Here is a 27672-nt window from a genome sequence, read left to right as displayed (position 1 = left end):
ATTTTGTATACGTGTCAAATAGTGACTGGTCTATCCCAGGGTCAGGGAAGCATTTTGGGAGCTGATTCGTCGAACTGGGTGCCATTTTGGTGTCATCCGGTTCAGCTAATGGCCCCACGTAAAATTTGAGATTTGGAGGACCGGTTTTGAATGTACCCCAGTTCACACCCATCGTTGACTAGGGGTTTCGACGTGCCAGTGATGGTACGTGGGCTTAAGTGATGGGTGCAACGTTAGCAGGACATTTTGAGGTCTTCGTACTCGGCGACTTGGAAAGTAGCCGCTGGGTGGCGGGTCCCGGTGTCCCTGGTCTGAGACCGGAGACTTGCCTTCCACCCGGAAACGCACCAAAGTACCCATTTCATTTCAGAGAACTACCGAAATGCCATGGAGTTCTTCTAATTTATGGAAGAAATATTATGAGAAAGATCGGTATTTATTAAGCGCTAACCATCAAAGCCAAGTGTAAAATCATTGCCATGTGCTACATATTTTTTGTTTTGCAAAAAAAAAAAATTAAAAAAAATTCATGCAAAATCAGAAGAAGAGTGAGACGCCAACATATGTTGTTGAGTTTGAAAAACTTTCACAAATTATTCATACATTATATATAGCTATACTAGCGCATATAATTAATAGGTCTCTTTTTTATTGAATATAAAATAGAATAAAGCCCTTCAAAACTTTAACAAATCCTTATAACTGAATAAAATTTTTATATGATGAAAAATATTTCATGTTTCACTTTATTATACCAACATTCCTAGTTTCGAGGAAGAAAAAAAATAAGAATATAGATGAACAAAGTTGAATAATTTATTATTTGTATCCTTGCACTCATCAAAATTTATTGTTAAAATTTCTTGATGAATATAATATATCTTATAGTAGTTGTGCATTAGATGCTAAAGCTTAGAAAATCATATATAAAAAATTATGCTATGCTATTGAAGTCAAAGTATCTAGAGTGATTTATATTGAAATTTATATAATATTAAAATTAACTAACATGAAAGATTCATCTTAATAAATATACATCTAAGTAGCAAGGCTTTTCACCCCTAGAGACAACCTAAGCAGTTTTGATAACAAATTAACAATATATAATAATGACTCTATCTACAAGCCTAATTAATTTATCATAAAATATTATTCTTTCTAGATAATGATCGTGATGGAAAACATAGGCTGACAATTCCAATTAACCTCCTCATATATGCAAACACCACCTTCTACAACCGGTTCAATGTGAAAATCCAAAACTGAAGGGTACAGTTGCAATTAAACTTCTCTCGCAGGGACGTTTGCTAAGAGGGAATCTCTACAAATAATCAATTCGGGCTCCGCTCCTTCCTCGGCGACCGCCGGGGATGGCCGAACGAGCACTGTCTCCTCCACCCCACCTCCGCCTCCACTTCGTCGTTTTGCTTTCTCTCGCACTCCTCCTCCAACTCTCTACTGCTGAGATCTTCTTCGAAGAGCGATTCGATTGTATCTTCCAACTCCGCAATCTCTTCTATATTTTCACACATATTTATCCGTTTTTAAGCTGATTCCTTGATGCCGTTATCGCTGTTTTCTTTTTCCCGATCTGTCCGTGATTTAAAAATGGGATGTTTCTTTTCAACCTCAGCTCGTAAGAAGAATGATTTTCCCGAAAATTATTTAATTTCTAAGGTTCTTCTTTCAAATCGACAAGTAACTACTGATTTCTATATTTAGACCGATCACTTGATTTCCGGTTATTCCAAATTAGGCATTCAAAGTTTCCTAGTTAAGTGATGGTCTTTTTTCCCACCTGGAGTTGTTTCCATAAATTCCTTGGCAGGTAGTCAATCACAGGTGGAGGACCAGAGAAGTCCAAATTGGAAACCAAGATTTTTTTTTTTTAAATTTCCCTCATTTTCTTTTTTATAGTTTGGTTGTTGTTTGGGAGATAGCTTTGTATTGGATGGATTTTATTTGATCTAAAATGGATTAGATATCAAGTGTTTAACTATTTGTTGGTCTTATATCCCATCTATTGGATGTTTTAGTCCATTCTGAATCTAATATAAAATTCCGATGGTCAAGAAAATTGACGGGATGCATGAATGAGTATTGCGTAAGCCAGAACCAACGCTATGTTATGTTGGGAAAAAGCAAAGGGTTGATGTCAGGTGGACAGCCAGTTTTAGAGTAGGAAATCCTAATCTTAAAGCTAATTGCAAGCATACTTAAGAGGGAACTAAATTAGGGGCTGATGACCTTGAAAAGCTTAGATATTAGGTGAAAGATTTGGGCGGCAAGAATTTAGTGGAGGTGTGCCCAAACACACAGAACTTGATGGTAATTGTGTCGGGTGGTTCTATAAAGTCATGGCTGAATAGTGATGTTGTACATGTTTGATGATTGCATAAAAATGTTACCTTTATCTTCTTTCCTATTTTTATCGTCTCTTGGTAATGATTTATATCATTTGTCTGTATGTAATTTAATTGGCTAACTTGAAATGTGGCCTTTGTATTTGGTTGCTGAAAAGATGGGTGGCAAAGCCGTTGGGTAAAATCAGACTGGAAGAGCAGTGAAGGAAAAGCTGGTTCTTTTAAACATACGGCGGGAAAATGGGCTGGAGATCCAGATGACAAAGGCACGTATTTTTGATTTCCTGTTTTTATCCCTCGAACTTTAATGCTTATCTTATTGCTCTTATTATGAAGAGGATCTTAACAACTACTTTAGATTTTGCTAAACACCAGAGAGGGTATTGAATATGTTTTGATAATGTTGAGAGGAAGCTGATTTCAATGAACTTGCTAGTTCTGTCTAAGGAGTTATATAGTCGATCTGATCATATGCATTTTCTGCTCTTGGTTAATTCAGGTATTCAGACATACCCAGATGCCAAGCACTTTGCAATATCTGCAAAGATTCCAGAATTCAGTAATAAGAACAGAACGCTGGTGGTCCAGTATTCTATAAAATTTGAGCAGGACATTGAGTGTGGTGGTGGCTACATCAAGCTTCTCTCTGCTTATGTCAATCAGAAGAAATTTGGTGGTGATACTCCTTACAGGTTAGTTATATAATTTCTTCAAATGTGTGATATGCCTTATACTTCTTTGGATTTTCCAATGCTTTGAAATACATATGACCATCTTTAGCTATTTTTACTTATTCTTATATTTGCTTTGGATCATAAATTTCGGTCCTTAAGAGACTTTTGTGCCATCACTGAATAACCATCAGCATTTTTATTATCTACTATACCATTGCCAATTGAAATTTGTGATGCCTTGAAAGACGCATGCCTCGAATGGTTATTGTTGTCTCATTTCTATAAATATTTATATATCCAATTCCTTATTGTGAAGTCAATTTGGGATCCTGTGAAAAATTGATTGCCTAGGAAATCAATGCCATCTTGTAATCAGTTGATGCTAGGGTGGAACCAATGACATAAAGCTTCCAACTTAAACGGGATAGACTTAAAGCTCTAGGGACTGGGCTCCCTAATGAAGATTAAAATTTTATTCCAGTCTTAATAAACTGTCATTTTCTAATGCGTCATGCTTAATTATTTGCTTCTTTCCAGTTTTACATTATTCGGTCTCTTGATTGCTTGTAATTTTTTTGTGCAGTTTAATGTTCGGGCCTGATATTTGTGGCACGCAGACAAAGAAGCTCCATCTTATCCTTTCTTACCAGGGACAGAATTACCCTATAAAGAAAGATTTACAATGTGAGACAGACAAGTTAACACATGTATACACGTTCATTCTTAGGCCTGATGCCTCATACAGTATTCTTGTGGATAACCGAGAGAGAGAATCTGGAAGCATGTATACTGACTGGGACATTCTTCCACCTCGAAAGATTAAAGATGTCCATGCTAAAAAGGTTGGAGCTTGCTCTGTCATCACATACTATCAAGTTACTAATAAGAAACTTCTACAAGCTACGGCATTATGATCAACCCTTCTAATATCTGTATTTTTTTATGCTACAGCCTAAAGACTGGGATGATAGGGAGTACATTGATGATCCTGATGCCGTTAAACCAGAGGTTTCCAGCAATGCACACTCACAGAAATATTTTGCTTCCTGGACATGCTCATCTTTTTCTTACTTTTTATCCATTCCTTGCAGGGATATGATTCAATTCCAAAAGAGATTCCTGATCCAAAAGCTAAAAAGGTATGCTCGTTAACTTTGTTAATCTAAGATATGCATTCAGGCACATGCATAAGCTACAATAACTCCTTCAGTGCGCGAGATTCTCACAAGCATTTAGCTTGACCTACAAAGTGATATATGTGACATCAGCAGGCTCCTTTTTTGTTAGTTCCGAAGAAAAATGTGTTGATTGAATAATTTTATTACTTTGCCAACCAGCCTGATACATGGGATGATGATGAAGATGGTATATGGAGGCCACCAAAGGTACCAAATCCAGCATATAAAGGCCCATGGAAACCCAAGGTTTGTTTGCTCAAGTATATCTAGTTTTAGTGACTGGAATCTCACGATTCTCAATTGACTGCAGTAGTATGTTTTTCATCCCTAATATATATTATGAAATTACAGAGGATCAAGAACCCAAACTATAAGGGGAAATGGAAGATACCATGGATCGACAACCCAGGTAAGTCAAGCACTAGATCAGATTCATTTTCTAAATCATTATCAAATGGAAAGAAAATAATTGTAATCAGAAAACCTTAGTATATGTGATATTCCAATATGTTTCTGAAACTTTAGAGCATATCTCTTCATATCTTGACTGTCTCACTAACTACATTCACATTCCTTTGTGTCAGTCTGACATTCTATGTTACTTGATAGTGGCATTCAAGTGAAATTTTCAAATATGGATTTGATTTTTGCAACAAGGAGGATTTTAGTTGGTGCAACCTAGTGGCAAAAATATCATGAAATTAAAGAACTAATATTGAAAATCAAGTGGTATATCTCCATCACTTCAAAACTTGATGTTGACTTTTCTCCAATCAGATGTTAATGGTGAGGTTTTACAAGTATTTTGGAGCTTCTATTCTATCTGTATTCTTTCTGTGCTTAAACATGTTCACAAAGAACTAGAATAGCCTCTATTTATTATGGTTTATTTTCATTCTTTGGTTTCAAGTCTCTCTCTCTCTCTCTCTCTCTCTCGTGCATGCACCTACTTGCGCATATGTGTTCAAGCCACACAATGGTAGCAGCAGATGTTGTGTAAGAAAGTTTAAGTTCAAGGTCTTGTTTGGATGCACAAAGCAATTATCCTTGTGTAACCTAGCTGCATGGAGGAAGTGAATGCGCAGTCTGTATGGGAGGAGAATTTCAAGGGATCAGGAGAGATGGAAGGAGATTGTGGATTAAATCATCCCTATATTTTTGGGTTATGATAAATCATCTTTTCATTTGAATTCCTTATTCTAATTTTTCAGGATTGGGAGTGTCTACAACCTCCACCAATCCTGCAAACTCACCTCCCATGTATCTTACTGTCTAATAACTTCCTCCTATGTGGGGAGTTTACAAATGGTTAGTATGTTCCAGAGAGGCCTTATATCTCTGTGGTTTTGATATTCCAAGGATAATAAATTTTAAGCACTTGAGAAGCTGAGTGCAGGCAGATGACTGTTATCTTTGGACTGACCTAGATGTTATGAGGCTTTGCACTAGTAGTAGTAGCAAGAAAGCAAGGTTTCTCTCTCCATAGATTTGATAGGTAAAAAGTTGGATGCAGGTTACAGACTGCGGTTTGTTGATAGATCTTAAGTGTTATGAGACTTTGTGTAAGCAAGATGTCTTCTTAAAATCCTAATCATGCACATAAATAGGGCCTGAGTTGTTTTTTTTTAATTAAAGCCTTCTTTCTTGACAAAATTATGAAAGAAATCAATTGACTGTGCTTGCACTGTTAATGCTAAACTGTAATGTTGCTACAATAACAACCTTTAATGTGGTCCCCCTTCCCTCCCTCTCAATCTCTACCCTTAGTTTGTCAGAAATCTAAACACTCGATGAACTGTGCTGCCCTAGGATTTATGCTCTTCCTTTTTGTTATTCTGATAGCCATCCCTTTCTCCCACATCATGTGTTGCTCTTATTATATCAGCACTCATCCATAGACGCTTTGTTTCTTTACATCGAAATCATGTACAACCGATTTCCAGGAATCATTTGTTCGTGAATTAACCACCGAAGTAGTTGATTTCAGTATGAACCTTTGGTTAGTGGCTTGTCTTTTGAATTCTCTCCATATCAAGCTTGACCTGTACTTCTCCTGGACCATTCTAAATTTTAAACTAGCCATGAAATGCTTGGTCAAAGTCTACTGAGCACCCTGCTACATCTATTCAGAACTCATCCACCATGTTGTAAACGTTGGTACATGGTAAGTACCGGATAGTGATTGCTGGTAAACCATAAGAAGGAGATTGTCATCCGATGTGGCAGTCTCTCCACACCATAACATCATGTGCTTTATTCTTCATGGTCTCATTGTGCATAAGTCTTTGACGTGTCCACTGAAACAAGTCATACTTTCTGTCCTGTTCGAGAATTAGTTTGAAGCTTGTCAAAAACAGCAACTCAGCAAGAGAAAACTTCATGATTCATCTTCCTTTAGATCCTATGAGCTTTTAAGTTTACCCTACTTTCTGCCAGAACCTATGTACACCAATCAAGGATCATCTAGGATTTTCATGAAGGCATGTGTACATTTGCTTTGCAAGCACTGCAAAATTAATGTCTATGACTTGTGAATTATGCTGAATTCAGGAACGCAGTCTTGACCTTTCAAAGTCATCCAGTTATTGTACTAGTCTTTCTAAACCACCAATTTGCTTGATGTGCACCATCATGAAGAAAGAGATGATCACATGCCATATATGGATCCAAGAGCCAAATTGATGATTTTGCTCACGTGCGTAGAAGCATGATGTGGTGCGAATCAGATTTGGCAGGAATTTGAAAGAAATTATTGCTTGGAAAAAGAGTCGAGTTTAGAAGCTTGTTTTGTTCTTCCTAATTCACCATGATCTCCAGCCACCATCATTTCCATAATAGCAAGACGCAATCAAGGTTGTTTTGTTCTTCCTAATTCACCATGATCTCCAGCCACCATCATTTCCATAGTAGCAAAATGCAGCCAAAGTTATTTTATTCTTCCTAATTCACCATGATCTCCAACCACCATCATTTCCATAGTAGCAAGATACGGTCACTATTATTTCCTTTGTAGCAAGATATAGCCACCATCATTTCTATGATAGTCAAATTCTGTTATTTCCTTCCATTTACTGAATGTCTTATGTTTCCTCTCTTATCTATATAAAGGGAGGCGACCTATGTATTCAATTCAGATTTCAATGAATGAAAATGAGTGTTGTTGATTTCTCTTATCTAACCCCTGTGTGTTAGTGGCGAGTTATAAACCCTAGAATTTATCACTCACATTCATCTTTTCTTGAGTGTGGCGTTCTATCCCTTTGTGATCTGATTGTGGCGATTTTCTTATCAATCAGATTTCAAAGGTTTCTTTTTTTTTTTCTGTGCTCCAACCTTTATTCTTACCTACACAAGATAGTTATTTAGGCCTGGGCACATCAGTTTGGTATCAGAGCCTGAGGAAGTGTTTGACATCCAAATCATGTCTGGAGGAGACGAGGCCCCTGTCATTCCTAGAGGCATGAGTCTGGAACAAGCTCAGATTATGGGGCTCCAGCGACGTCAAGAAGAGATGATGGAGCAACTCAATCGCCTAACACAAGCGTTTGAGCGGTTGGCAATACTTCCCCCACCATCACAGCGGCATGGCCATCCAGCACCACGACGAGTTGATCGCAATGATGAAGAGGAGTATGACGAACCCGGAGATGATGATGGTGTGGAGGAACACCCATGGCAAAGGCGGCAACAAAGAAGTTCGAGAGACAATATTAAGATGAGGATCCCATCTTTTAAAGGAACCAGCTCACCCGAAGAATATCTGGAATGGGTGCAACGTGTGGAGAAGGTCTTTGAATGTCAAGACTATTCTGAGGTAAAAAAATGTAAACTTGCTGCCCTTGAATTCACTGATTATGCTAATCTTTGGTGGGAGAATGTGAAAGCTCAGCGTACGAGGGATGGAGAAGAGGAGATCCGGAACTGGAGGCTTATGAAGCGGATCATGGAGAAGCGATTTGTCCCTCAATATTATAAGCAGGAGCTGTACATCAAGTTACAAAGCTTGAGACAAGGGGGGATGTATGTTGAGGATTATGTCAAAGAATTTGAGATGCTGATGATGAGATGCGATTTGCGAGAACCTCAAGAACAGACCATTGCAAGGTTCTTAGGAGGCTTGAATAAGGAGATTGCTGATACGGTGGAGTTGCAATCTTATGTGTTCCTTGACGATGTGATCAAACTTGCTGTTAAGGTGGAGAGACAGCGCAAGCGTGGTGCAAGTAAGCCAAGTAAGACTACCAACTCATCTTCCTTATCACCATGGTCCGTCCCTAAGGCGGTGCCAAAACAAGTAGAAAAAGGTGATTCTAGCAAGCAAGTCACAGATGCGGTCAAAGAAAAAGATGTGGAGAATTCACAACCTCCCAGACGAAGTCGAGATATCAAGTGTTTCAAGTGTCTTGGTTACGGTCATATAGCCTCTGAATGTCCAAACAAGAGGGTGATGTTCATTCGGGAGTCACAAGAAGAAATTGAAAGTGAAGATGAGACTATTTTGGAAGAGGTAAAAGAAGATTATGTGGAGTTTGCAGATGAAGGAGAGCTGTTGGTTATTCGTCGCAACCTGAACCTACAGCTAAAGTGGATGATGAGCAGCGCAAAAATATCTTCCATACCAGGTGCACCATCCATGATAAGGTATGTGGTGTTATTATTGATGGGGGTAGCTGTACTAATGTGGCTTCTACTATTTTGGTGGAAAAACTTAATCTGGTGACTATGAAGCATCCCCGTCCCTATAGATTGCAATGACTTACTGACGATGGTAATGTGAAGGTTACAAAGCAGGTTGTAGTACCTTTCTCTATTGGCAAGTCCTACAAAGATGAGGTTGTTTGTGATGTGGTTCCTATGAAAGCCAGCCATCTTCTTTTGGGAAGGTCGTGGCAGTACGATCGGAAGGCTATTCATGACTGCTTCAAAAACATCTATTCATTTGCCAAGAATGGGAAGAATATAGTGTTGGCACCACTTAGCCTGCAACAGGTCCAGAAGGATCAGCTTGTGATTGAAAAGGGCAAGAAAGAGAATCTATTTGCCAACAAGGGGGAAGTGAAGCAAGTTTTGACTAACCATGAAATTATTTTTGTTCTTGTAGCTAAGCAGGTTCCAAGTGAAGAAGTCTCCCTTCCACCGCAAATGAAGGAGATCTTGGAGGAATTTACAGATGTGTTCCCGAAAGAGTTACCAAAAGGATTGCCATCAATTAGAGAGATCGAGCATCAGATTGATCTCATTCCAGAGTTTGCCCTTCCAAATAGACCAGCCTATAGATGCAATCCCGAGGAGGCCAAGAAGTTGCAGCGGCAAGTTGCGGATCTTTTGGAGAAGGGTTATGTGAGGGAGTCTATGAGCCCATGTTCAGTACCAGCTCTGTTGGTACCAAAGAAGGATTCGGTTCTGGTGGTTGTGGATCGATTCTCAAAAATATCTCATTTCATACCATGCCATAGAACCGATGATGCTTCACATGTTGCAGAATTATTTTTCAAGGAGATAATACGTCTGCATGGTGTACCAAAGAGCATTGTGTCTGATCGAGATGTCAAGTTCTTGAGTTACTTTTGGAAGACCTTGTGGAAGAAGCTTGGTATTAGATTACTCTTCAGCACGACTTGCCACCCGCAAATCGATGGTCAGATCGAAGTGGTAAATCGTACCCTCTCTTCTTTGCTTCGCACTGTTGTTAACAAGAATATGAAGAATTGGGATGAGTGTTTGGCTTATGTTGAGTTTGCTTACAATCGTAGTATTCATAGCACTACTAAGCATTCTCCTTTTGAAGTGGTTTATGGGTTTAATCCTATCACCCCACTTGATTTGGCACCACTTCCAATCAGCGAAAGAGTTTGTATGGATGGGAAGAAGAAAGCTGAGTTGGTTAAATTCATGCATAAGAGCATCAAGGAGCAGATTGAGAGGAAGAATGTGGCTTATGAGAAGGCAGCCAACAAAGGAAGAAAACAAGTTCGCTTGGCTCCAGGTGATCTTGTTTGGATACATCTTCGCAAAGAATGATTTTCCAACCAAAGAAAATCTAAGCTCATGCCGCGTGCTGATAGTCCATTCCGAGTTGTTGAGAAAGTGAATGACAATGCTTACAAGATTGAATTGCCTGGTGACTACAATGTGTCCGCTACATTCAATGTTCGAGATCTTTCTCCTTACTTGGAGGATAGTTTGGATGATGAGGAAGACTTGGATTTGAGGGCAAATCCTACTCAACAAGGGGAAAATGATGTGCACCATCATGAAGAAAGAGATGATCACATGCCATATATGGATCCAAGAGCCAAATTGATGATTTTGCTCACGTGCGTAGAAGCATGATGTGGTGCGAATCAGATTTGACAGGAATTTGAAAGAAATTATTGCTTGGAAAAAGAGCCGAGTTTAGAAGCTTGTTTTATTCTTCCTATTTCACCATGATCTCCAGCCACCATCATTTCCATAATAGCAAGACGCAATCAAGGTTGTTTTGTTCTTCCTAATTCACCATGATCTCCAGCCACCATCATTTTCATAGTAGCAAGATGCAGCCAAAGTTATTTTGTTCTTCCTAATTCACCATGATCTCCAACCACCATCATTTCCATAGTAGCAAGATACGGTCACTATTATTTCCTTTGTAGCAAGATATAGCCACCATCATTTCTATGATAGTCAAATTCTGTTATTTCCTTCCATTTACTGAATGTCTTATGTTTCCTCTCTTATCTATATAAAGGGAGGCGACCTATGTATTCAATTCAGATTTCAATGAATGAAAATGAGTGTTGTTGATTTCTCTTATCTAACCCCTGTGTGTTAGTGGCGAGTTATAAACCCTAGAACTTATCACTCACATTCTTTTTTTCTTGAGTGTGGCGTTCTACCCCTTTGTGATCTGATTGTGGCGATTTTCTTATCAATCAGATTTCAAAGGTTTCTTTTTTTTTTTCTGTGCTCCAACCTTTATTCTTACCTACACAAGATAGTTATTTAGGCCTGGGCACATCATTGCTGCTGTGGGTTTTCAAGCGTGACAGCTTGCTGTCCTGATATTTGGCTGTTCTTGCTTGTGTGATAGGAATTAGGAGGTTAATTAACATAATTGTAGGCAGAGATCCTTAGAGAGGAGGGAGGGAGGGAGGGGGAAAGAGAGAGAGAGATTTCATATTTAACATTATTGTGAACTTCCATTGATCTTTAGGCAATCATCATCGAATTTGCTCTCTCTAGTTCTCTCTATGTTTTAAGTTTAAAAGGAACCTCATTCCACGCATTACTGAGATATTCTGATTCAGAAACTTCCTGCATTCCTATGTTGCAGCATGCTGATGTGTTGAAATTTGTCATCCTGTGTTACTGGTATGGCATTTAATGTGAAAATCTTCAGAGACTACTTTGATGCTAAAGATGGTGTGCTTTTGGTAAACCTAACTAGGATTTATTTCAGATATCACAACTTTTTTATCTGAAATTTCAAGATAATAATGTAATCTTCCAGCTGAATATGTCAGATCCACTACCTATTTATTATTTCTTGTTGAAAGAAACAAGAGGAGATATAACGTTTACTCATAATAAAATTTCTGCAAAAATTGTGATGCACCTTCACTTATCCCTTTTTTTGTTGCAGTTATAAAAAAAGGGGCCAAATAAATTGATGCATGTTTCTTCACCTCAAAAGATTCTAATGCATTTGTTTAGTCTGAATTGTTGTGCACCCATTCATCTTATGTCAACCTTGATAGAGCTCATCTAAAATCTTTTGGTACCCATGTAAATGCCGAGTGGTGGTTGTCTTTGATTTATTTCCTCTGTTGTTTCATTTATCTTCTTTCCTACTTGAACAACCAATCTTCGACACCGACAAATTGAGTTCCTATCTAAATATATGGATATTTGTGCCCGTTACACGGTTTCTTTTAGGACTTATTTCAAAGTTCCAGTTATATATATAAGCCCATCAATTTAGCTGAGGTTTCCCCTCTTGTCAGAATTCGAAGATGATCCAGATCTCTATGTGCTGAAGCCTATAAAATACGTGGCCATTGAAGTATGGCAGGTAAATCAGTATAGCATTCTTGCCTAATTATTTTCACTAAAGATTGATGTATCATTTGCCACTAATGTTTTTAATTTGGCATTGATTCAAATGATAAAAACTATAACAAATTGATTTAAAGTACAGGTCAAGGCTGGTTCAGTTTTTGACAACATTTTGATATGTGATGACCCGGAGTATGCGAAAAAGGTTGTGGAAGAAACTTGGGCGAAAAATAAAGAGGTGGGCATGCACACCATTCTACCGTTGCTGTAAGTTGTCGTCAGAGTTCGCCTTTTAGTAATTGCATCAATCTTTTGCTTAAAATTTCAGGCTGAGAAAGAAGCCTTTGAGGAGGCAGAGAAAGAAAGGAAAGCTAGAGAAGAAGAGGTATGTATCAAAGAGCTGGCTAGTTCCTTCAAAATTTCAGGCTGGTTTCTTACAGATGATAAGTTCCTTCTGCCACATGGCCCCGGGGGATTGGTGTCTCTGGTGGGACTTAGTGCAGGGGTTTTATTGAGTGTGAGGTTGCCAGGCAAGCATTACTTGGTCCAAGCAACTTTTCATATGCACGAAACTGGCACCTCAAAGCATCTCCATCAACAAACCCTTGTCATTTTCAAAACATGATCCATTTTGGCTCTTTCTACAGGAAGCTCAACGGGCAAGGGAGGAAGGTGAACAGCGGAGAAGAGATAGAGGATACGATCGTCGTTACCAAGACAAGGAGCGGTACAGGGATAGATATAAAAGGGTAAATCTTGAATCTCTATTTCTAATCAATCAAGCTTTTTGTGTGTAGTAGCGTTCAATTTTTAATGTTGCTTTTTTTCCAGATCCACATCCCAACTCCAAAGACAATATTGAATACTAAGCTTATCTTTTGGTAGCTTAATCTTTGATAGGACATCCCATCTATGTGCCAAGATTGTTGAGTTTCTTGAACATTATCAACTTTTCGGTAGTCAGATAACAAAGAAATGCAAGTCTTGGATGGCTCGTTGAATTGCAGTGCATCTCTTGTGAAATTACAGACTCCGTTCAAATTTGATGTACTAGATCTTAGATCACAGCCTTGTCAGATGCCAATTTTCTAAGCGGCCTTCATCTACAAAAGCTTGAATGCCACTGCAGCCTAGCGTCTAATGAGATCTGATGAACTATATAAACCTTCAGGACTTGAGAGCGAAAAAGTCTGGAAGCATTGCATGAAATTCTAAACTGTGGAAATGATCAGCCTCATTTGGGTCCCATAGAAACTCCTGACTTAAGCATCATCTGATGGAGATTATAGTAATTGAAGATCAGATGTTCTGTTCGTTTCTGATTCTTTGCTTCACTTACTGTATATTCAAAAGTTTTCAACATTTAAATCCTCATTAAATTCCTATAACATCAAATCTCATAAAGAATCCTCAAGCCTATCAATCTTCTAGCTTTTACAGCTACTAATCAAAGACAGTAATCCAATAAAGCGTTATATCGTATTTTTAATGTAGAATGTACTATCTGCACTACTAGAGCTAAATGGTTTGCTAACTTGAAATGCTATTGTGCAGCATTATCACCGCGACCGCGATTATCTGGATGATGATTATCATGTAAGTTTTGAATGACTTTTCATCAGTTGTTTTCATCTTGTTTTAGTTGCATCAGTAATTTACTTGGAATACTAATCTCTATCCTAACACAATAACAGGATGAACTGTGAAAGCCCTGTGCAGTACCATCAGGGAGACCATGGAAAGGAACATCGACGTATCTTGTTGAGTTACTGTGTTGGGGTCTTACCATTCCTTAGCATGATGATGCGGTGTCTTTGAATGAAATTGAGAAAGTTTTATTAGTGTGACAATTTATGAAGAACTCCAGAATCTATCCTGTTGGTTACCATCCATTTGAAACAACTGGTGCAACTTGGACATCGGGCTGTGCCTGTGTTGTATCAGTCTCTGTACTTCACCAAACTATGAAATGATCAAGGACCGTCCAATGCTAGTTCGTCTTGTTTATATTGTCTGCATAGTTGAAAAAGGTTCATGTTTCTCTGGATCTTTGGGGAATCCAATCATCTACTTTGAAAATAATCCGGATGATGGATGTAAAGTTTATGCTCAGATCTTTATTTTGGATTGTCTTACGGTTATGCACGTCATGGAAGGGAACCGGCATTAATGAAAGAAATTAGTTAAAAATTATAATCAACCCTCAATTAATGACTTAAGCTATATTGCAACTGTTGCTACAAGTCTCCGGTTGTTGATGGCGTGGTTGGAGTTGGATGTCGTCTGAGAACTGAAATATCGGAGGGAACTTATAAGAGAAGTCCACATTTGTAGGAGAGTTTTTGATGGGGATTCTTCGATGTTTAAGTTAGCTGGAGCTTAAGAATAGGAGAGGAAAGAAGGAGAATGGTAGTAGTGAGAGTGGGAGAGAGAGATGTCATTTTTTCTTCTAAAAATCAGTCTTACTTCAGGGTCTTCTTGGTACCTTTTTTATATTGAAATGGAGTTATAGATCGTTAGCCGAACTTGGTAGGCCGTTGGGCCTAATCTTGTAGACCATTAGACCATGTTCTGATAGTTTGTTTGGATAGAATCTTCCCACTAACTTTTGAATCAAAGTTGTTAGTTGTGGATGTCAGTTATAGATCGTGTACATGTCCTGAAAGTTGTTGGAAGATTTCAAGAATTATCTGAATGGCTGAGCAATCTAACAGCTTGAGAAACTTTGCTTTTAGGAGCTCAACTTTAAAAGCTTGGCCCTTGAGAGGTCGTCCTTTTGATGATGTTTGAGGTCGGATTTAGGGAAGTCGGCTTTGAAAGTTTGGCCTCCAAGAGCTCGATTTCTGGAGGTTGGCTTTTGACAGCTTGGCCTTCTATTGTCCTTGATCTTTTGATGAGCTTGGCCTTAAACTCACCTTGACCTCGGACTTGAGTTATCACCTCAGCCTCAATCTCAACCTTAGATGCTTATAGACTTATGGACTTGCAAAAAGAAACAAAATAGAATGATTGATGAGGACTTGATAGTCTCTCACCATAAGAGTTTTGAGTTACGGGAGTTTTTTCCTTTGAAAGTGCCGTCCCTTTTTTGGATCCTTTATCCCTGTTTATATAGGTGGGGAGCAAGGATCCATTATAGTTGGAAATGGAAATCAAGGGATAAGACATAATTTTTTCCTTAGAAGCCATCATTTCCTTTCTTTATCTGGACTTAAATCTGCCATAATAATTTTTTATTTTTAAATTTCTGTTAATTTTAAAGTTGTAACTATTCAAAATTTAATTTTTTATAAAATTACTTACTATATGTCCATCAATGAACGAAGGCTGATTTATACGCTATATTAGCAACCTCCAAAAGTCTTACTTGACAATGATCATGGACAGTTGGCAAAACGGAATAGAACAAAAAAACATTAAAATGTTGGCTTATTTGCTGTGTTTGAATGCCAAAATAAACTTTTGTTGCGTCATCAGGCATTATTATCTTTTTCTTAGATGTTGTATCATTTATTATTGCCACTCAGATGGTATATTTTCCTGGACTTGGTGAAAAAATGTTTGTTGAATTTTGAGAATAAAAGACCTCCCTCGGTCTTGTTAGCCTACAAAACCAGACTTAGTTTATGTAGATGGTCCATATTATGCATGGAACCCAATCCAAACAAGTTCCCATTTCAAAAATCAATTTGATCAGGTAGTCCAAATACATGCTATAGGATACATTTTTGACTAATATTAACTCACATATTACTTAGTGCTGCAAATTTATCAAGCTCGTCATATGCTTGATGTTAAGAAGCATACCAACAGGTTTGGGGTTCTGGAAGTCTGAAACACTTTTGAATGCGGGCGCTTTCATGTCGCTTTGTATTCTTGTCGAACAAATGACCTCCATGGCTATGACACATGACCTAATCATACCTAACCTCGAAAGCGTTGTAATCAATGGATTGATATATTGTTCAACTTGAAACTACTTTGAAGTCTTCGTCAGATGCTCTACAATTTGTTTTATTAGAGACACCTATGCATTCTTTATTGGATACCCCTCTACCAGATTCATCATCTGGGGATAGAGACAAAAAAAGGTATATTGGCAATCAAAATCATATTGCATTCACCAACCTGCATGCTTTTGACGACGTAACAAACACCTTGTTCAACACTCCATCAACATACTTGCTTCTTTTTGTTTTTATGGTAGTATAAACTGACTATTTTATCAAACATACACAAATCGAAGCTATTCTAAGCCTGTCAATAACATATGGTGGCAATCAATTGTTGATAAGAGTACCACATTTGCACTCACCACCCAAATGGCCTTATGTACCGTCCCTTTTTTTTTTTTTTTTTTTTGTGGCCCACAGTCCTCACATTTTAATGTGTGGGTTTAGTCCAAATCAATCTCGCGTCCAGTATTGTCCGGTCCTCTGACGAGGGGACATCTTCTCTATCTTAACATGTTGGACATTAAATACTGCAATGTTGTCCAATCGAATCTCCATTTTATGACTGCAAACGCTTTCATGTGTTGCTTCAAATTTTTCCTCGGTAGTGCTTCAATTTTTTATTTCTGGTTTTACGTATTTTGTATTAGTACATGGTTGTAAGGCAAATTCCAGTTCACAGAAATATGCGTGTATTGAATTAAATAAAAAAAAAATTAACAACGAACCATAATGCATCGCGCCTACCGCTTTATCTTGTACAGAGGGAGCATCTGAACCGAATCTCGATCGCGTTGCTTCTTCCCAAAAACACCCACGCTCTCCCGAGGCCGGACGCGGTCGTTTCCGCTTAACGGTACGCCGTCTGGGTGCAAAAGAACAGGGGCAAAATAGTCCAAATGCAATTTCCACTTTAATAAACGAGGGATTTCGGGCCGGCCATTCCCGGAGTGGAGCTGCCTGCCCTTTCTTTCTCTCCGTCGCTCGGAGCCATCATCATGCTCTCCAAGGCCTCCTCCCTCATGGTCTCTCTTCCCTGCTCCAGGGTTCGATCTATCTCTCTTCCTCCCCGTCCAAGCCATTCTCATCCTTTCCTTTTTTCTGTTTTTACGCTCTTGCGTTTAGGTTTTTGAGTGATCTCTGATTCTTTTTTGTCGGATCCGTTTAAAATAATATGTTGGATCTTTTTTATATATATTATAAAAATATTCTCTTGCAGCGTAGCTTCTCATTCTCTTGTAATATTTTATTAATTTTTGTAATTGTACTCGAGAAAGGTATGATGCCCACCTCTGTAATTCTCGTGGCATTCTAAATGTCGCTTATATGATTCATTTTGAATTGGTGGATCTGGACGTTGCTTTTGGGAAGAGAATCGTATTCGATGTTTGGTGGTGAAATTTTAGGATTTGTTATGAAATGATGAACGGGTGCGGGTTGGGTAATGTAGAGATGCTTTGGTTGTAATTATCATGGTTTCTTGTTTGGGATCCGTTGATGATTATGCCCATGATAATAGAAACTATGATGCGTTTGAAAGTTTGTGGCATCAGAGCTTGTGGAGAGGCCCTGCAACGAGCGGGCTGATGTTTTTGCGATAGGTAGGTGCTGTGAACTATTTTCCCTCCTACTTCTAGCCACAAAATGGGAATCTAAGATGCTGTGTCTAGTTGATAAAAAGATCGATTAGATTCTTGTAATGTTAGAAATGTGTTTATTGTTTTGAAAATATACGTTAGGGGAAACGTCATGGTTAGCATTTTGGAAGCCTAATTTGTGAATTTGATGACTGGATTAGGTGATGCTTGGCTTTGTATAATAAGGACTATGTTTTAGCACCTTCTTTGAGCAATAGTGAACATGGTTAAGAAGATCAAGGAAGAGGGAGGAAAGAAAAAACAAAGGGATGATTTGATTCTTGTGTTAATCCATCAGTAGGTATTGGCTGTTGTAGGCAGAACCAAATCAAGATGAAAGAAAGTAAGCAAAAATGAAATAAGATAAATTGAAACACATATGGAACAAAGACCACAAAAGCAATCAATCTCTTCTGCCACCAGCTAGCAGTACTTGAATGTAAAATTTGTGATGCAGGAACATAAGGGGTTAGATTTGTATATTTGCAATGGTAAGCGGCCACATGATATGAGGTATGGGAACTTTTTGCAGAGGATTCAGTTTGTTGCTTTCTTGCAGCAAGAAAGAGAATAGATCTCGACAGATCCAAGGGTTGCAAGGAAAAGAAGATGCATAGCTTTTCTAGAGTTTCAAGGGTTTGAGCAGAGGAGTCAGAACTAGAATTTTGCTGGAAAAAAACTTTCTTCCTTCAGTCTGTTCTTTGTTATCTTGAAAATATTTTTACTTTTTTATTTTTCTGTTTGTGTATTACGTAATTTTTGTTTTAGTTTACTTAGAAATATAAGATTTTTTAGTGGATTCTATGCTTGTAGGAGATTGTGGTAGGAGTTTATTATGGGAAATGGCTGATGTTAGAAGCACCAGCAGTTATAGTAAACATTCCATTTCTTCTGTTATCTCCATATCTAAAGACTAAGTATAATAATATGGATTTGAATAACACACATTTTAACTCTTTTCTGCATGAGATGGATCCAGATGTGCTAAAGCCTCTGCTTGTTGAATTATATTGTTGCTTTGTTTTCTTTCTAGTCCCTACCTTCTACTTTTGAGCAGTTTGGGAGATAGGATGCCCATTTTCTTTTCTCTTTTCAACTGAGTGGCTACAAGAGAGATTGGTTCACCTGCTCTTTTGTTACTTTGCACCTTGGAGGAGTATTAGCAAGTTTACCGTATCTTTGGAGAACATTGTTGGAACCCTATACAACAGAAGAGACAAATACTTCTCTTAGAACAAAGACTCAAGTATTTGAGCAAACTTTGGGTGGAGAGGATCCTGAAATGCCTAGGCAGTGCTTAGGCACCTAGGTGAACCACCTACGGTCTCTATCCATCGTTTCATGATTCTAACAAGGTTTGTTGTATGGGTGTGTACCATGTTGTACTATATGTATCATACCATATCAATATTGAAATGAGACTCGATATGCCGAACTGACTTGCATATCGAGCGTACTGACACTGTCCAGCATGGTACCAGAATGGTGTCTGGTACCGAGACAACGAACTTTGATTTCTAATATGGAGGTGTTGATGGAAGCATATTTAGATTATTAACCTCAAAAATTGTATCACCTGAAATGATGTAACACATATCTATAGAATAAAATTGAAGTATAGAAAAATTGTAAGGTATGCTTTCTATTTTACAATCATACAGCATGGTCATGACATTAAAGTAACAATAATAATATATCAGTTTGCCTAAATAATTTGTAGCTTTATCCCTTGCAACATGCCAGTTCAGTATATCTGAAAAGAATCTTGTTTTAGCTGTTTTATTGGTAGTGATATAGTTTAAGTTGTCATAGTCCATAAATCTACAATTATTTTCCCCTTGTTTACACTAATTCAGTTTCTCCACGATGGCTAAATCTGTATATTTTCTAGTCTAGTGTATTTATTCTGTATTATTATTTCATCTTTCTGTAATCTTTTTCGATGTAATCTGTACTTGAAGAATTTGTTTTCGCTTTAGATGTTGGCTTTGATTGCTTGTTCTGCTCTTATAATAACAATACCTTTTGCAGGTGAGAGGACGGCCTTGTATGTGGCCGAACATGAGAAAACACTGGTTTGGAAAACAGTTATTATATAGTTTTGGGACCCTATTTTGGAGGCCTATCAAAACTTTGCGTGGAGGGTATCATGCATATGGTGTTGCTGGGCTTTTGTGTAATATTACCAATATGGCATCTTCTTTGCAAATTGAATTGGTAAGGAGTCTCTTATAATTCAGACCTTTTCTATTTGATGCCTTATTGACATGTTCATTGCAAACCTATTGAATTGTTGTTGTTTGAACTCAAACAGACTCCATGCTGCAACCAAAAGAAATTGTTGTCCATGGGAAATTATGAGAAACCTATCCTTAGTCTTTTTGGCTTCTTATGAAGTCTAGAAGTCTTAACACGTGTGTGCCACCATTTTGGTTCCTCTGTCGAGGGCTTACCGAAATCTTGTCTGTCATATCTGTACATTTCCTTGAGAGATCCACTGATATGCTTTTGGACCATTTAACTTATACACTAATGTGCAACCATCTGTATAACCTTTGCATGTATGTATTGTTTTCTGGATTACTATTTCAGAGAAATGGCTTTCAAGTGTTGAGATACATTAAAATATGATGCGGCTTTGAGCATGTGAAATTGCAACAAGGTTTCTTTAGATGGACATTATGCTTAACATTTGAAGCTTTTAACATGGATACTGTTGTCATGAATTGACAACCCACACCTGAGCTGCTTCATGTGAATCTTCTATTAACTTTCCTTGTAAGCCTGAAGAGATCAGTGAAGTTGCAGTTTCAAGTTCTAATGCCAGACATGTGTAGGTCCAAGTTCGGATTCGGAAGTATCTGGACAAGACCCCACCTGAATGCACCCCTGTATCTGTCTAAAAGTCCTTGAGTACTGTAACAATGCAACAACTTCAGGCATTGTTTCAACTTTCTTTTGCTGTTGTGACAAGGATATGATTTTCATAGATTTGTCTATTTAAAGTAGAACAAATTGAATGGAGGACCGGATTGAAATCCAAGCACAGCACTCACCATAATCTATCCTGTCCAGCATGAAAGAAAAGCAATGTGTATACAATTGTCTGAATGATCTCATTTTAAAACTTGTAAAGAGGTCCATTGCATCTGAAACTAAAATTACTAGGGTAGATATTCAAGTTATGCCAACGTCTTTGACTAATACGCATTTTGAGATATCTTATTGATTTCTTCTTCTATTGGTTGACCATGACTTCTATAACTTAGGTGATATATCATATGCAATCTGCGGCCACCTGGAGTTCAAGAAGACAGATAAATTGATTAACCAATATTTATTTAACTATTCATGTATATATTTAGGGTTACTGTGTTCATGATCAAAACTTGAATCATCATTTTTGGGTTGGATATTCTGTAAGCAGGCTCCTGATTTTTATTGTTCCCTTCCTCTTCTATACTTTTTGTTTTTTAAAGTTAAATTAAGTTTTTCATGCCTTAAGCAAAAACCCCCTTAATGGGCCATGTTATTATGACCTAGAGGTCCTTGTTCATCATGATAAAGCCCTTATACCACTCATCAAGTTCTGGCGCCGTAGGTTTACCCTAATTTTAGCTGATAATTTGTCATGATTTTCTCTAGTCAATTTCTATGGCTTTCCAGCCTAATGATATGCAAGATGGTGCTTAATAGTCAACCTGCTTCAATGCAAAAAAATCTGACCTGGTTTCAGAGATCTTGTCAAAATTGAAGGTGTCATGTTAGGTGGCTGGTGTACCTAGTTCTTTTGTAAATTTTCAATCTTCTAATATGGGCTTCTAACAATTGCTGAAAATCTGATCTTACAAAGTGATCCACCTTCATCATGCAAATTTTCAATTGTATTGCTTTCCATTTATAGTTGATTGAAATATTTTCATGCTCATCTCTTAAAATATCTAGACATGGAAACCACTGTTAGTTCATGTTCTCATAATGTTAATTTGTTGTATATTTTTGCTAGGTTCCATGCCTCCAGGATAATTATGCATATCTTTTGCATGACACGGATACAGGTACAGTTGGAGTCGTTGACCCTTCTGAAGCTGTTCCTGTTATAAATGCACTAGAAAGAAAAAACCAGAACTTGACATATATACTGAACACTCATCATCATTACGATCATACTGGTGGAAACATGGAACTGAAAGCAAGGTATGGTGCAAAGGTATGGCAGTTACTCTATTTGATTTCTGAAAAGTAGGCTAAGTATGATAAATTTACCTTCTTATTTCTTTTAAAACGTTGCCCTTTCCACTTCTTTGAAAGAGAATGATGTATGTCACATTTTGATAATTAGTTCACACACTAAGCCACTTTCATTCCATGTGTTTAGTGGTTTTTGAAGTTTTTAGGTTTGTGTGAATTGACCTTAATTATTATTGATTCATGTAGACCGGTGGTTAATTGTGTACTGTTATGGGCTGAGTTGCTAGTATGTACCAGAAATTAGCCTCTCATCAAAATCTTTATGACACTCAAGGTGCATAATTGATACTATAGCCTATAGGCACAAATGGATGCAATCATGTAATTAAAAGCATTATAAAAGGTTGCTTTGTTGAGGGTCATCAAGTCATCATGGGACATCCAAAATGAGCCTTCATGGTCCTCATGTGCATATGTCCAGCTAGAAAAGGGGTGAAGCTGGAACTGGAAGTGTCCAAGTTCTAGGGTAGATTAGTCCTTTTTCATTGTGGGCTAGAAGCTAGACAAAGGAAGAAGGTCCACCACCGTCATTGGTCATCTACTTATTCAGGAAATAGAATAAAAGCCTTAAAAGGAATTTGTCATGGTGACATATTCTGGCCCTTTTTGAGACTCATCTATGCTCCCAACAGGGGCCACTTCAATCTTGATCCTCGCGAGCACTAAAACCCACTTAGTTTGTTCTCGCCCTTCATGGCTATTGAAGGAATTTTAAAGAATTTGACTACATGGGAAACTGGAAGGGATGAATATCAAAGAATTCATTTCAAGAAAAAGTTAGGTTCAGTTATTTTGCTAAGCATAGCCTTATTATCACTTATATTCCTGCCTAGCCCTACTGTATCATGAGTACATCTTCATGGGAGCTGGTTCTAACTAACCTTCTTTAAAAAAAGTGATATTGGGCCTCTACACATAAAGTTCTGTCACGTTTCATGTTATCCCTCATTTCTAATCTTCTTTGTATAAAAATTCTTATTCTTTTTTGGCCAAATCTGTCATTCTTGTCCTAGCGCTATGGTATTATGCTATTATTTCTTTTCTCAGTATAACTAAAAATAATTTTGCTATTTGATGTTATTTCTTAAAAACACTTAAAGATGAATATGTGCCTTTTTTCTTTTTTTTTTCTTTTTTTTTTTTGGGGTGGGGGGGTGGGTTTGCTTTATACTAACATTGAATAAGCCAACCATAGTTTAGTGTGCTAATGACCTTGCATACTTTTTGGGATGAAGAACACCAAAAAGTATACATTGTTACATCTCAACTAAGTAGATAATGTAGTTTAGGATAAATCTGCATGGAGAGGAGTTGTTTTAGGGAGGGGGTGTGGCGGGATTGCTATGCAAGTTCTCTGTAAAACATGATACTCATGGCCTTCATAAGACTACTATCATCACCATCATCATCATCATCATCATCATCATCATCTATAATCCATTTCATTCACTGGATGTTTTTGGAGAACAATTCTGTTTTACCACATTGTCACACTCCCATGCACAAATAGAATCTTGGGTGATGTAGGATAGCACAGGAATATACTGGCATATTACTTTCCTGTTCTGGAAAGTATGATGCATGCTAAATGTAAATAAATATATAAATGGTTTTAGCGAAGTTTTAACCTTTCATACAATCTCATTCCTTGATTTCATCTTTCTGAGTATAGGTGATTGGTTCCAGCAAGGACAGGGAAAGAATTCCTGGAATTGACATAGCCCTTCATGATGGGGAAACATGGAGGTTTGCTGGTCATCAGGTGCTTGTGATGGAAACTCCCGGTCATACAAAAGGTCAAATTTTTAAAATTTCACCTGAAGCTAATATATTTATTTATTTATTTTTCCATACTTCATGTGGTATGCTGGCATACCTCATTAGGTTATGCATATAACCCTTTTTCTGCTTGTGGTTGTCCATAAACAAAAATCATCTATTTGATGCTTTCATTTTGCATGTGCTAGAGGTGCTGGGGTTTTTTGTTCATGATTAAATTTCCTTGTTGATATGACATGGTTATCATGTAAAGTTCAGAATTGGATTGTAATTATTAATAGTTCATTTTACTTGTCTATGACCCTGGTCACAATGTTTTCAGTAATGCTTATCTTTCTATTAATTTTCGTCTTATCCTGACTTGATAACTGTGCATACCCTTGTTAGAATTTTTACAACTTTTTTTAATAACTTGCATTTCTTTTTGTGCAGATATTAAGTAAAACTATTCTGGAAATTTCTTGATTTTTTTTTTTTTTAATTGGTTACCAAAGAAAAGTATAGAACAAGAAATACTGTATGCAGATTAAAGCTGTTATATCTAGGCATGTGATATTACTTTTTACAATGAATATGCCGAATCTTCTTCCAGTCTAAATCTTACTTCCTGGAATCTTAAACAGGGCATATAAGCTACTACTTTCCAGGATGTGGAGCAATATTTACAGGGGACACATTGTTTAGCTTATCTTGTGGCAAACTTTTTGAAGGAAACCCAGAGCAGGTTCTTTCCTGAACTAACATTTTTTTTTTCTTGTTTGCAATCATGGATCTTATCCTAATAATAACCAACGTATTAAAAGGTAAAGTTGGTTATCTTTGTTACAAGTTCGTTCTTTTAATAAGTGGGACAGTAATAGCATGACTTGGTTTGAGTAAACAGACCTCTTTTTTGTGCCCTGAAGTATAATAGACAGAAATAAAATATGATGCATGCTTATCTTCCGATGTTAGAATCATATGGTCATTTCAAGAAATGAAGTTCATTAGTGTTGTTAACATTAGTTCATGACTAGATCTACCTTCCACAAACACATTCTCCATATGCCTAACCTGCATATAGAAAATATGTTGGAAGACATTGATGCATGTGCAACATATAGTATATATGTATTTTTGTACAAGTATGGATGTGGATGTGCACAGCTGCTTGCACAGCTTTTATTTTGTTGTTGGCGGCTCTGTTTCACGTATGTACAAGATTAGAATATAAAAAGCTTTCTGTACTTCATCTCGTTCTATCCATGATATATTTCAGGCATGATTACCAGTTTTTCACATCTGCTTGTGGAAAAATTCAATGCGTCCGTTTCTGACAACTCGCAAACTCATTTGCTGGTTCTGAAAAAATTAGTTGCAAGAGCTCTAATTATTTCAGTATTCAATGAAATTATCTTCATTTTGCATGAGGAGCTGTTATATAATGACAATCAATAGTCATCATCAGATTTTTCTGAAATTATATGTAATGAAATTATCTCCAGTTGCATGATGCATCTGCTATCTGTACCTTACGTGACATTTCAGCAGAGTTTTGTGTAATAAGAATCCACAATCCTGCTGCAGATGTTTTCTTCACTCCAAAAGATTATGTCTTTGCCAGATGAGACAAACATATATTGCGGCCACGAATATACACTGGTATGCAATTCTGTAGGTCTGTAAGTGACCATATTTTGATCTGCTTATCAGAATTTATCTTGCTTTTACTTATAACAGAACACATGTTTTCCTTAAATTAAACAGAGTAATTCAAAGTTTGCGTTGTCCATAGAGCCCAATAATGAAGCACTAAAAGAATATGCAGAACATGTAGCTCAGCTCCGCAGTAAGAAGCTCCCAACGGTAACTACCAGTCCCCCTGAATTCATCAACTCGCGTGATGACTAAAGATACATAGATTTGCATTTTCTCTGTTCCCTCCACATGATGATCTTATAATCTTATTGAGAAAAATGCATTCAATAGCATTAAGTACAATTTCAGAGTGAAAACTAGCAATATGTTTGACATAGTAAGATTTTGACAGAGAATTTTGTGCTTATGTCTTAGATTCCAACCACACTAAAGAAGGAAAAACTTTGTAATCCATTTCTGCGCACCTCCAGTTCAGAAATCCGGCAACACTTGAAAATCCCAGCTGCTGCAAGTGATGCACAAGCCTTGGGTGTCATCCGCCGTGCAAAGGATCACTTTTAATGCACTGCTTTTGCTTGTACTCACACAGGTTTGTATCATTTCATGAGAAAGAAATATATATTGGCATTGCCCTTTGCGATGTGTCTACTCAATTCCTTTGGTGTGGATGGTTTACATTGTCAGCCAGTGTGTGACATTCAATCTCGTCCAAAGTTACGTTCTTTTGCACAGGAAACAAATCATATGCCTGCTCACTGTCAACATGCTATTCACCAATAAGGTAGTCTCAGGATTTATGTATGCCGTCATTCTTATTATGTATATATCATCACCTTTTCAAGACCCACCTGTGCAAACTAGGCTTTTTTTTTTTTCCTTTTAATCTAGGATTGTTGGTGGAAAGGATGACAAGAATTGTTATATATGTTCAGATCATATCAGTGCGATCGCCATAGCATTTCTTCCTACCAGTTTTTCTGGCCAAGGAAGATTTTGGGAGATCAGAAAAACAAAAGAAGCTATGGATAAAACATTCTAAATTTGCATTAGGGAATTTTGCAGTAAAAGCTGACTTTATTCTCATATTTGCAGAAAAGATTCACATTTATTTCTTTGCAAAAACAGCCTGCATTTATTTGCATCTATTTTGAAATTAATACATACATTTATTTTAGTTGAATGCACACATATTGGTAACGGATGTAGACGCGACAGAAGTTGATGCACAAGTAATGCTGTTGTAAGAGAGTATAATTGTTGTCTAAAATTCAAGATGGACCATTTCTCTAAAACAAATGCTGGCTTATATGCAAATTTGATAATGAAGTTGATATTCCTGCAAAATCTCATGACATCAATAACAAAGAATAGGTGGCAATCATAGAAAAACCTTTCGTTCCATAACTAAGAAGCTGCATGTTTGTTGATCATTTGATAATTCTAACAAGAAAGCCTCGAGTCCTCTTTCTCTTGCCTGATTGACATCTAATGCTATATGAATCTTTATATTTTAGATGAAGGGATACCAGGGGGTTACTCTGCCCACCTTTTGTAGTTCCTCCTATATGTAATCAATACTCGTTAAGTTCTTGGGTTGAAAGAGAAACAAAAGGAGTTTCCTTTCAATAAGTTTATGTTAGCTACATAAATTATCAAAATTATTTTTGTTCATAGTGAGAGCCATAACTTTCTTTACTTTATATGCTTGTACTTGCCCAACGCGTCTATGTAGCTAAGTATATCCAAAGCGTCTTTGTTTATGCATTTTTATTTCTAAGACATTTTAGATCAGGATAAATGATTCAGTATCATCTAAATTAATTATAGGGCACTAGTTTTTATCATGTGTGGCATTTGTGGTTTGTTCAAAAGAAATGGAGCATGTGGCCTTGGGTTGCAATCTCATTAGTCAAAGTTTTCTTTGTATATTTTAATAAAAGACTCCTTTAAGCTCTTCTGTTTTTCCTCTTTTTGATGTATTTTAAGTTCATTTTAAAGCTGATATGAAGTTTATTTATTTAAAAAGCGGCAAATTAATGGCAGTGTTTCATCAAAAAAAAAAAAAAAAAGGGCAGTGAAGGTGCACAATTTAGTCACAGGGACTCCATCCCCTGGGGTTTGCATTATAATAATAAAAATGATAGTGTGGGTTAATTAGTTGG

At 37.3% G+C, this 27672-nt stretch overlaps 2 protein-coding genes across 2 annotated transcripts; both read left to right on the top strand.

Moving 5' to 3' along the window:
* The first annotated feature begins 1319 nt into the window (after nt 1-1319).
* On the top strand, nt 1320-14259 carry LOC105049829 (calreticulin-3). Its single transcript, XM_010929591.3, has 14 exons — nt 1320-1491; nt 2522-2629; nt 2863-3055; nt 3621-3879; nt 3989-4045; nt 4129-4176; nt 4375-4461; nt 4567-4624; nt 12201-12268; nt 12395-12490; nt 12581-12637; nt 12900-13001; nt 13807-13848; nt 13947-14259. Exons 1-14 carry the CDS (start codon nt 1371-1373, stop codon nt 13956-13958), a joined length of 1308 nt encoding a protein of 435 aa, XP_010927893.2. The 5' UTR covers nt 1320-1370; the 3' UTR covers nt 13959-14259.
* A 2824-nt stretch (nt 14260-17083) lies between these two features.
* LOC105049828 (hydroxyacylglutathione hydrolase 2, mitochondrial) lies at nt 17084-26150 on the top strand. The gene is made up of 8 exons (XM_010929589.4): nt 17084-17251; nt 19874-20059; nt 21849-22052; nt 23766-23889; nt 24496-24596; nt 25439-25513; nt 25619-25717; nt 25925-26150. Exons 1-8 carry the CDS (start codon nt 17204-17206, stop codon nt 26069-26071), a joined length of 984 nt encoding a protein of 327 aa, XP_010927891.2. The 5' UTR covers nt 17084-17203; the 3' UTR covers nt 26072-26150.
* Nucleotides 26151-27672: the final 1522 nt, after the last annotated feature.

Source organism: Elaeis guineensis, chromosome 8, assembly GCF_000442705.2.
Source record: "Elaeis guineensis isolate ETL-2024a chromosome 8, EG11, whole genome shotgun sequence".
Classification (NCBI taxonomy): domain Eukaryota; kingdom Viridiplantae; phylum Streptophyta; class Magnoliopsida; order Arecales; family Arecaceae; genus Elaeis; species Elaeis guineensis.
Note: the sequence above shows the minus strand (reverse complement) of the source record. Positions and strands in the feature narration are given on the sequence as shown.

Coding starts and splice junctions, on each gene's coding strand:
- LOC105049829 (XM_010929591.3), top strand. CDS start 1,371: ATGGCCGAACGAGCACTGTCTCCTCCACCCCACCTCCGCCTCCACTTC. Junction 1,492..2,521: donor CTTCGAAGAGCGATTCGATT/GTATCTTCCAAC, acceptor GTTGCTGAAAAG/ATGGGTGGCAAAGCCGTTGG. Junction 3,056..3,620: donor GGTGGTGATACTCCTTACAG/GTTAGTTATATA, acceptor TTTTTTGTGCAG/TTTAATGTTCGGGCCTGATA.
- LOC105049828 (XM_010929589.4), top strand. CDS start 17,204: ATGCTCTCCAAGGCCTCCTCCCTCATGGTCTCTCTTCCCTGCTCCAGG. Junction 23,890..24,495: donor AACTCCCGGTCATACAAAAG/GTCAAATTTTTA, acceptor AATCTTAAACAG/GGCATATAAGCTACTACTTT. Junction 24,597..25,438: donor TTGAAGGAAACCCAGAGCAG/GTTCTTTCCTGA, acceptor ATCCTGCTGCAG/ATGTTTTCTTCACTCCAAAA.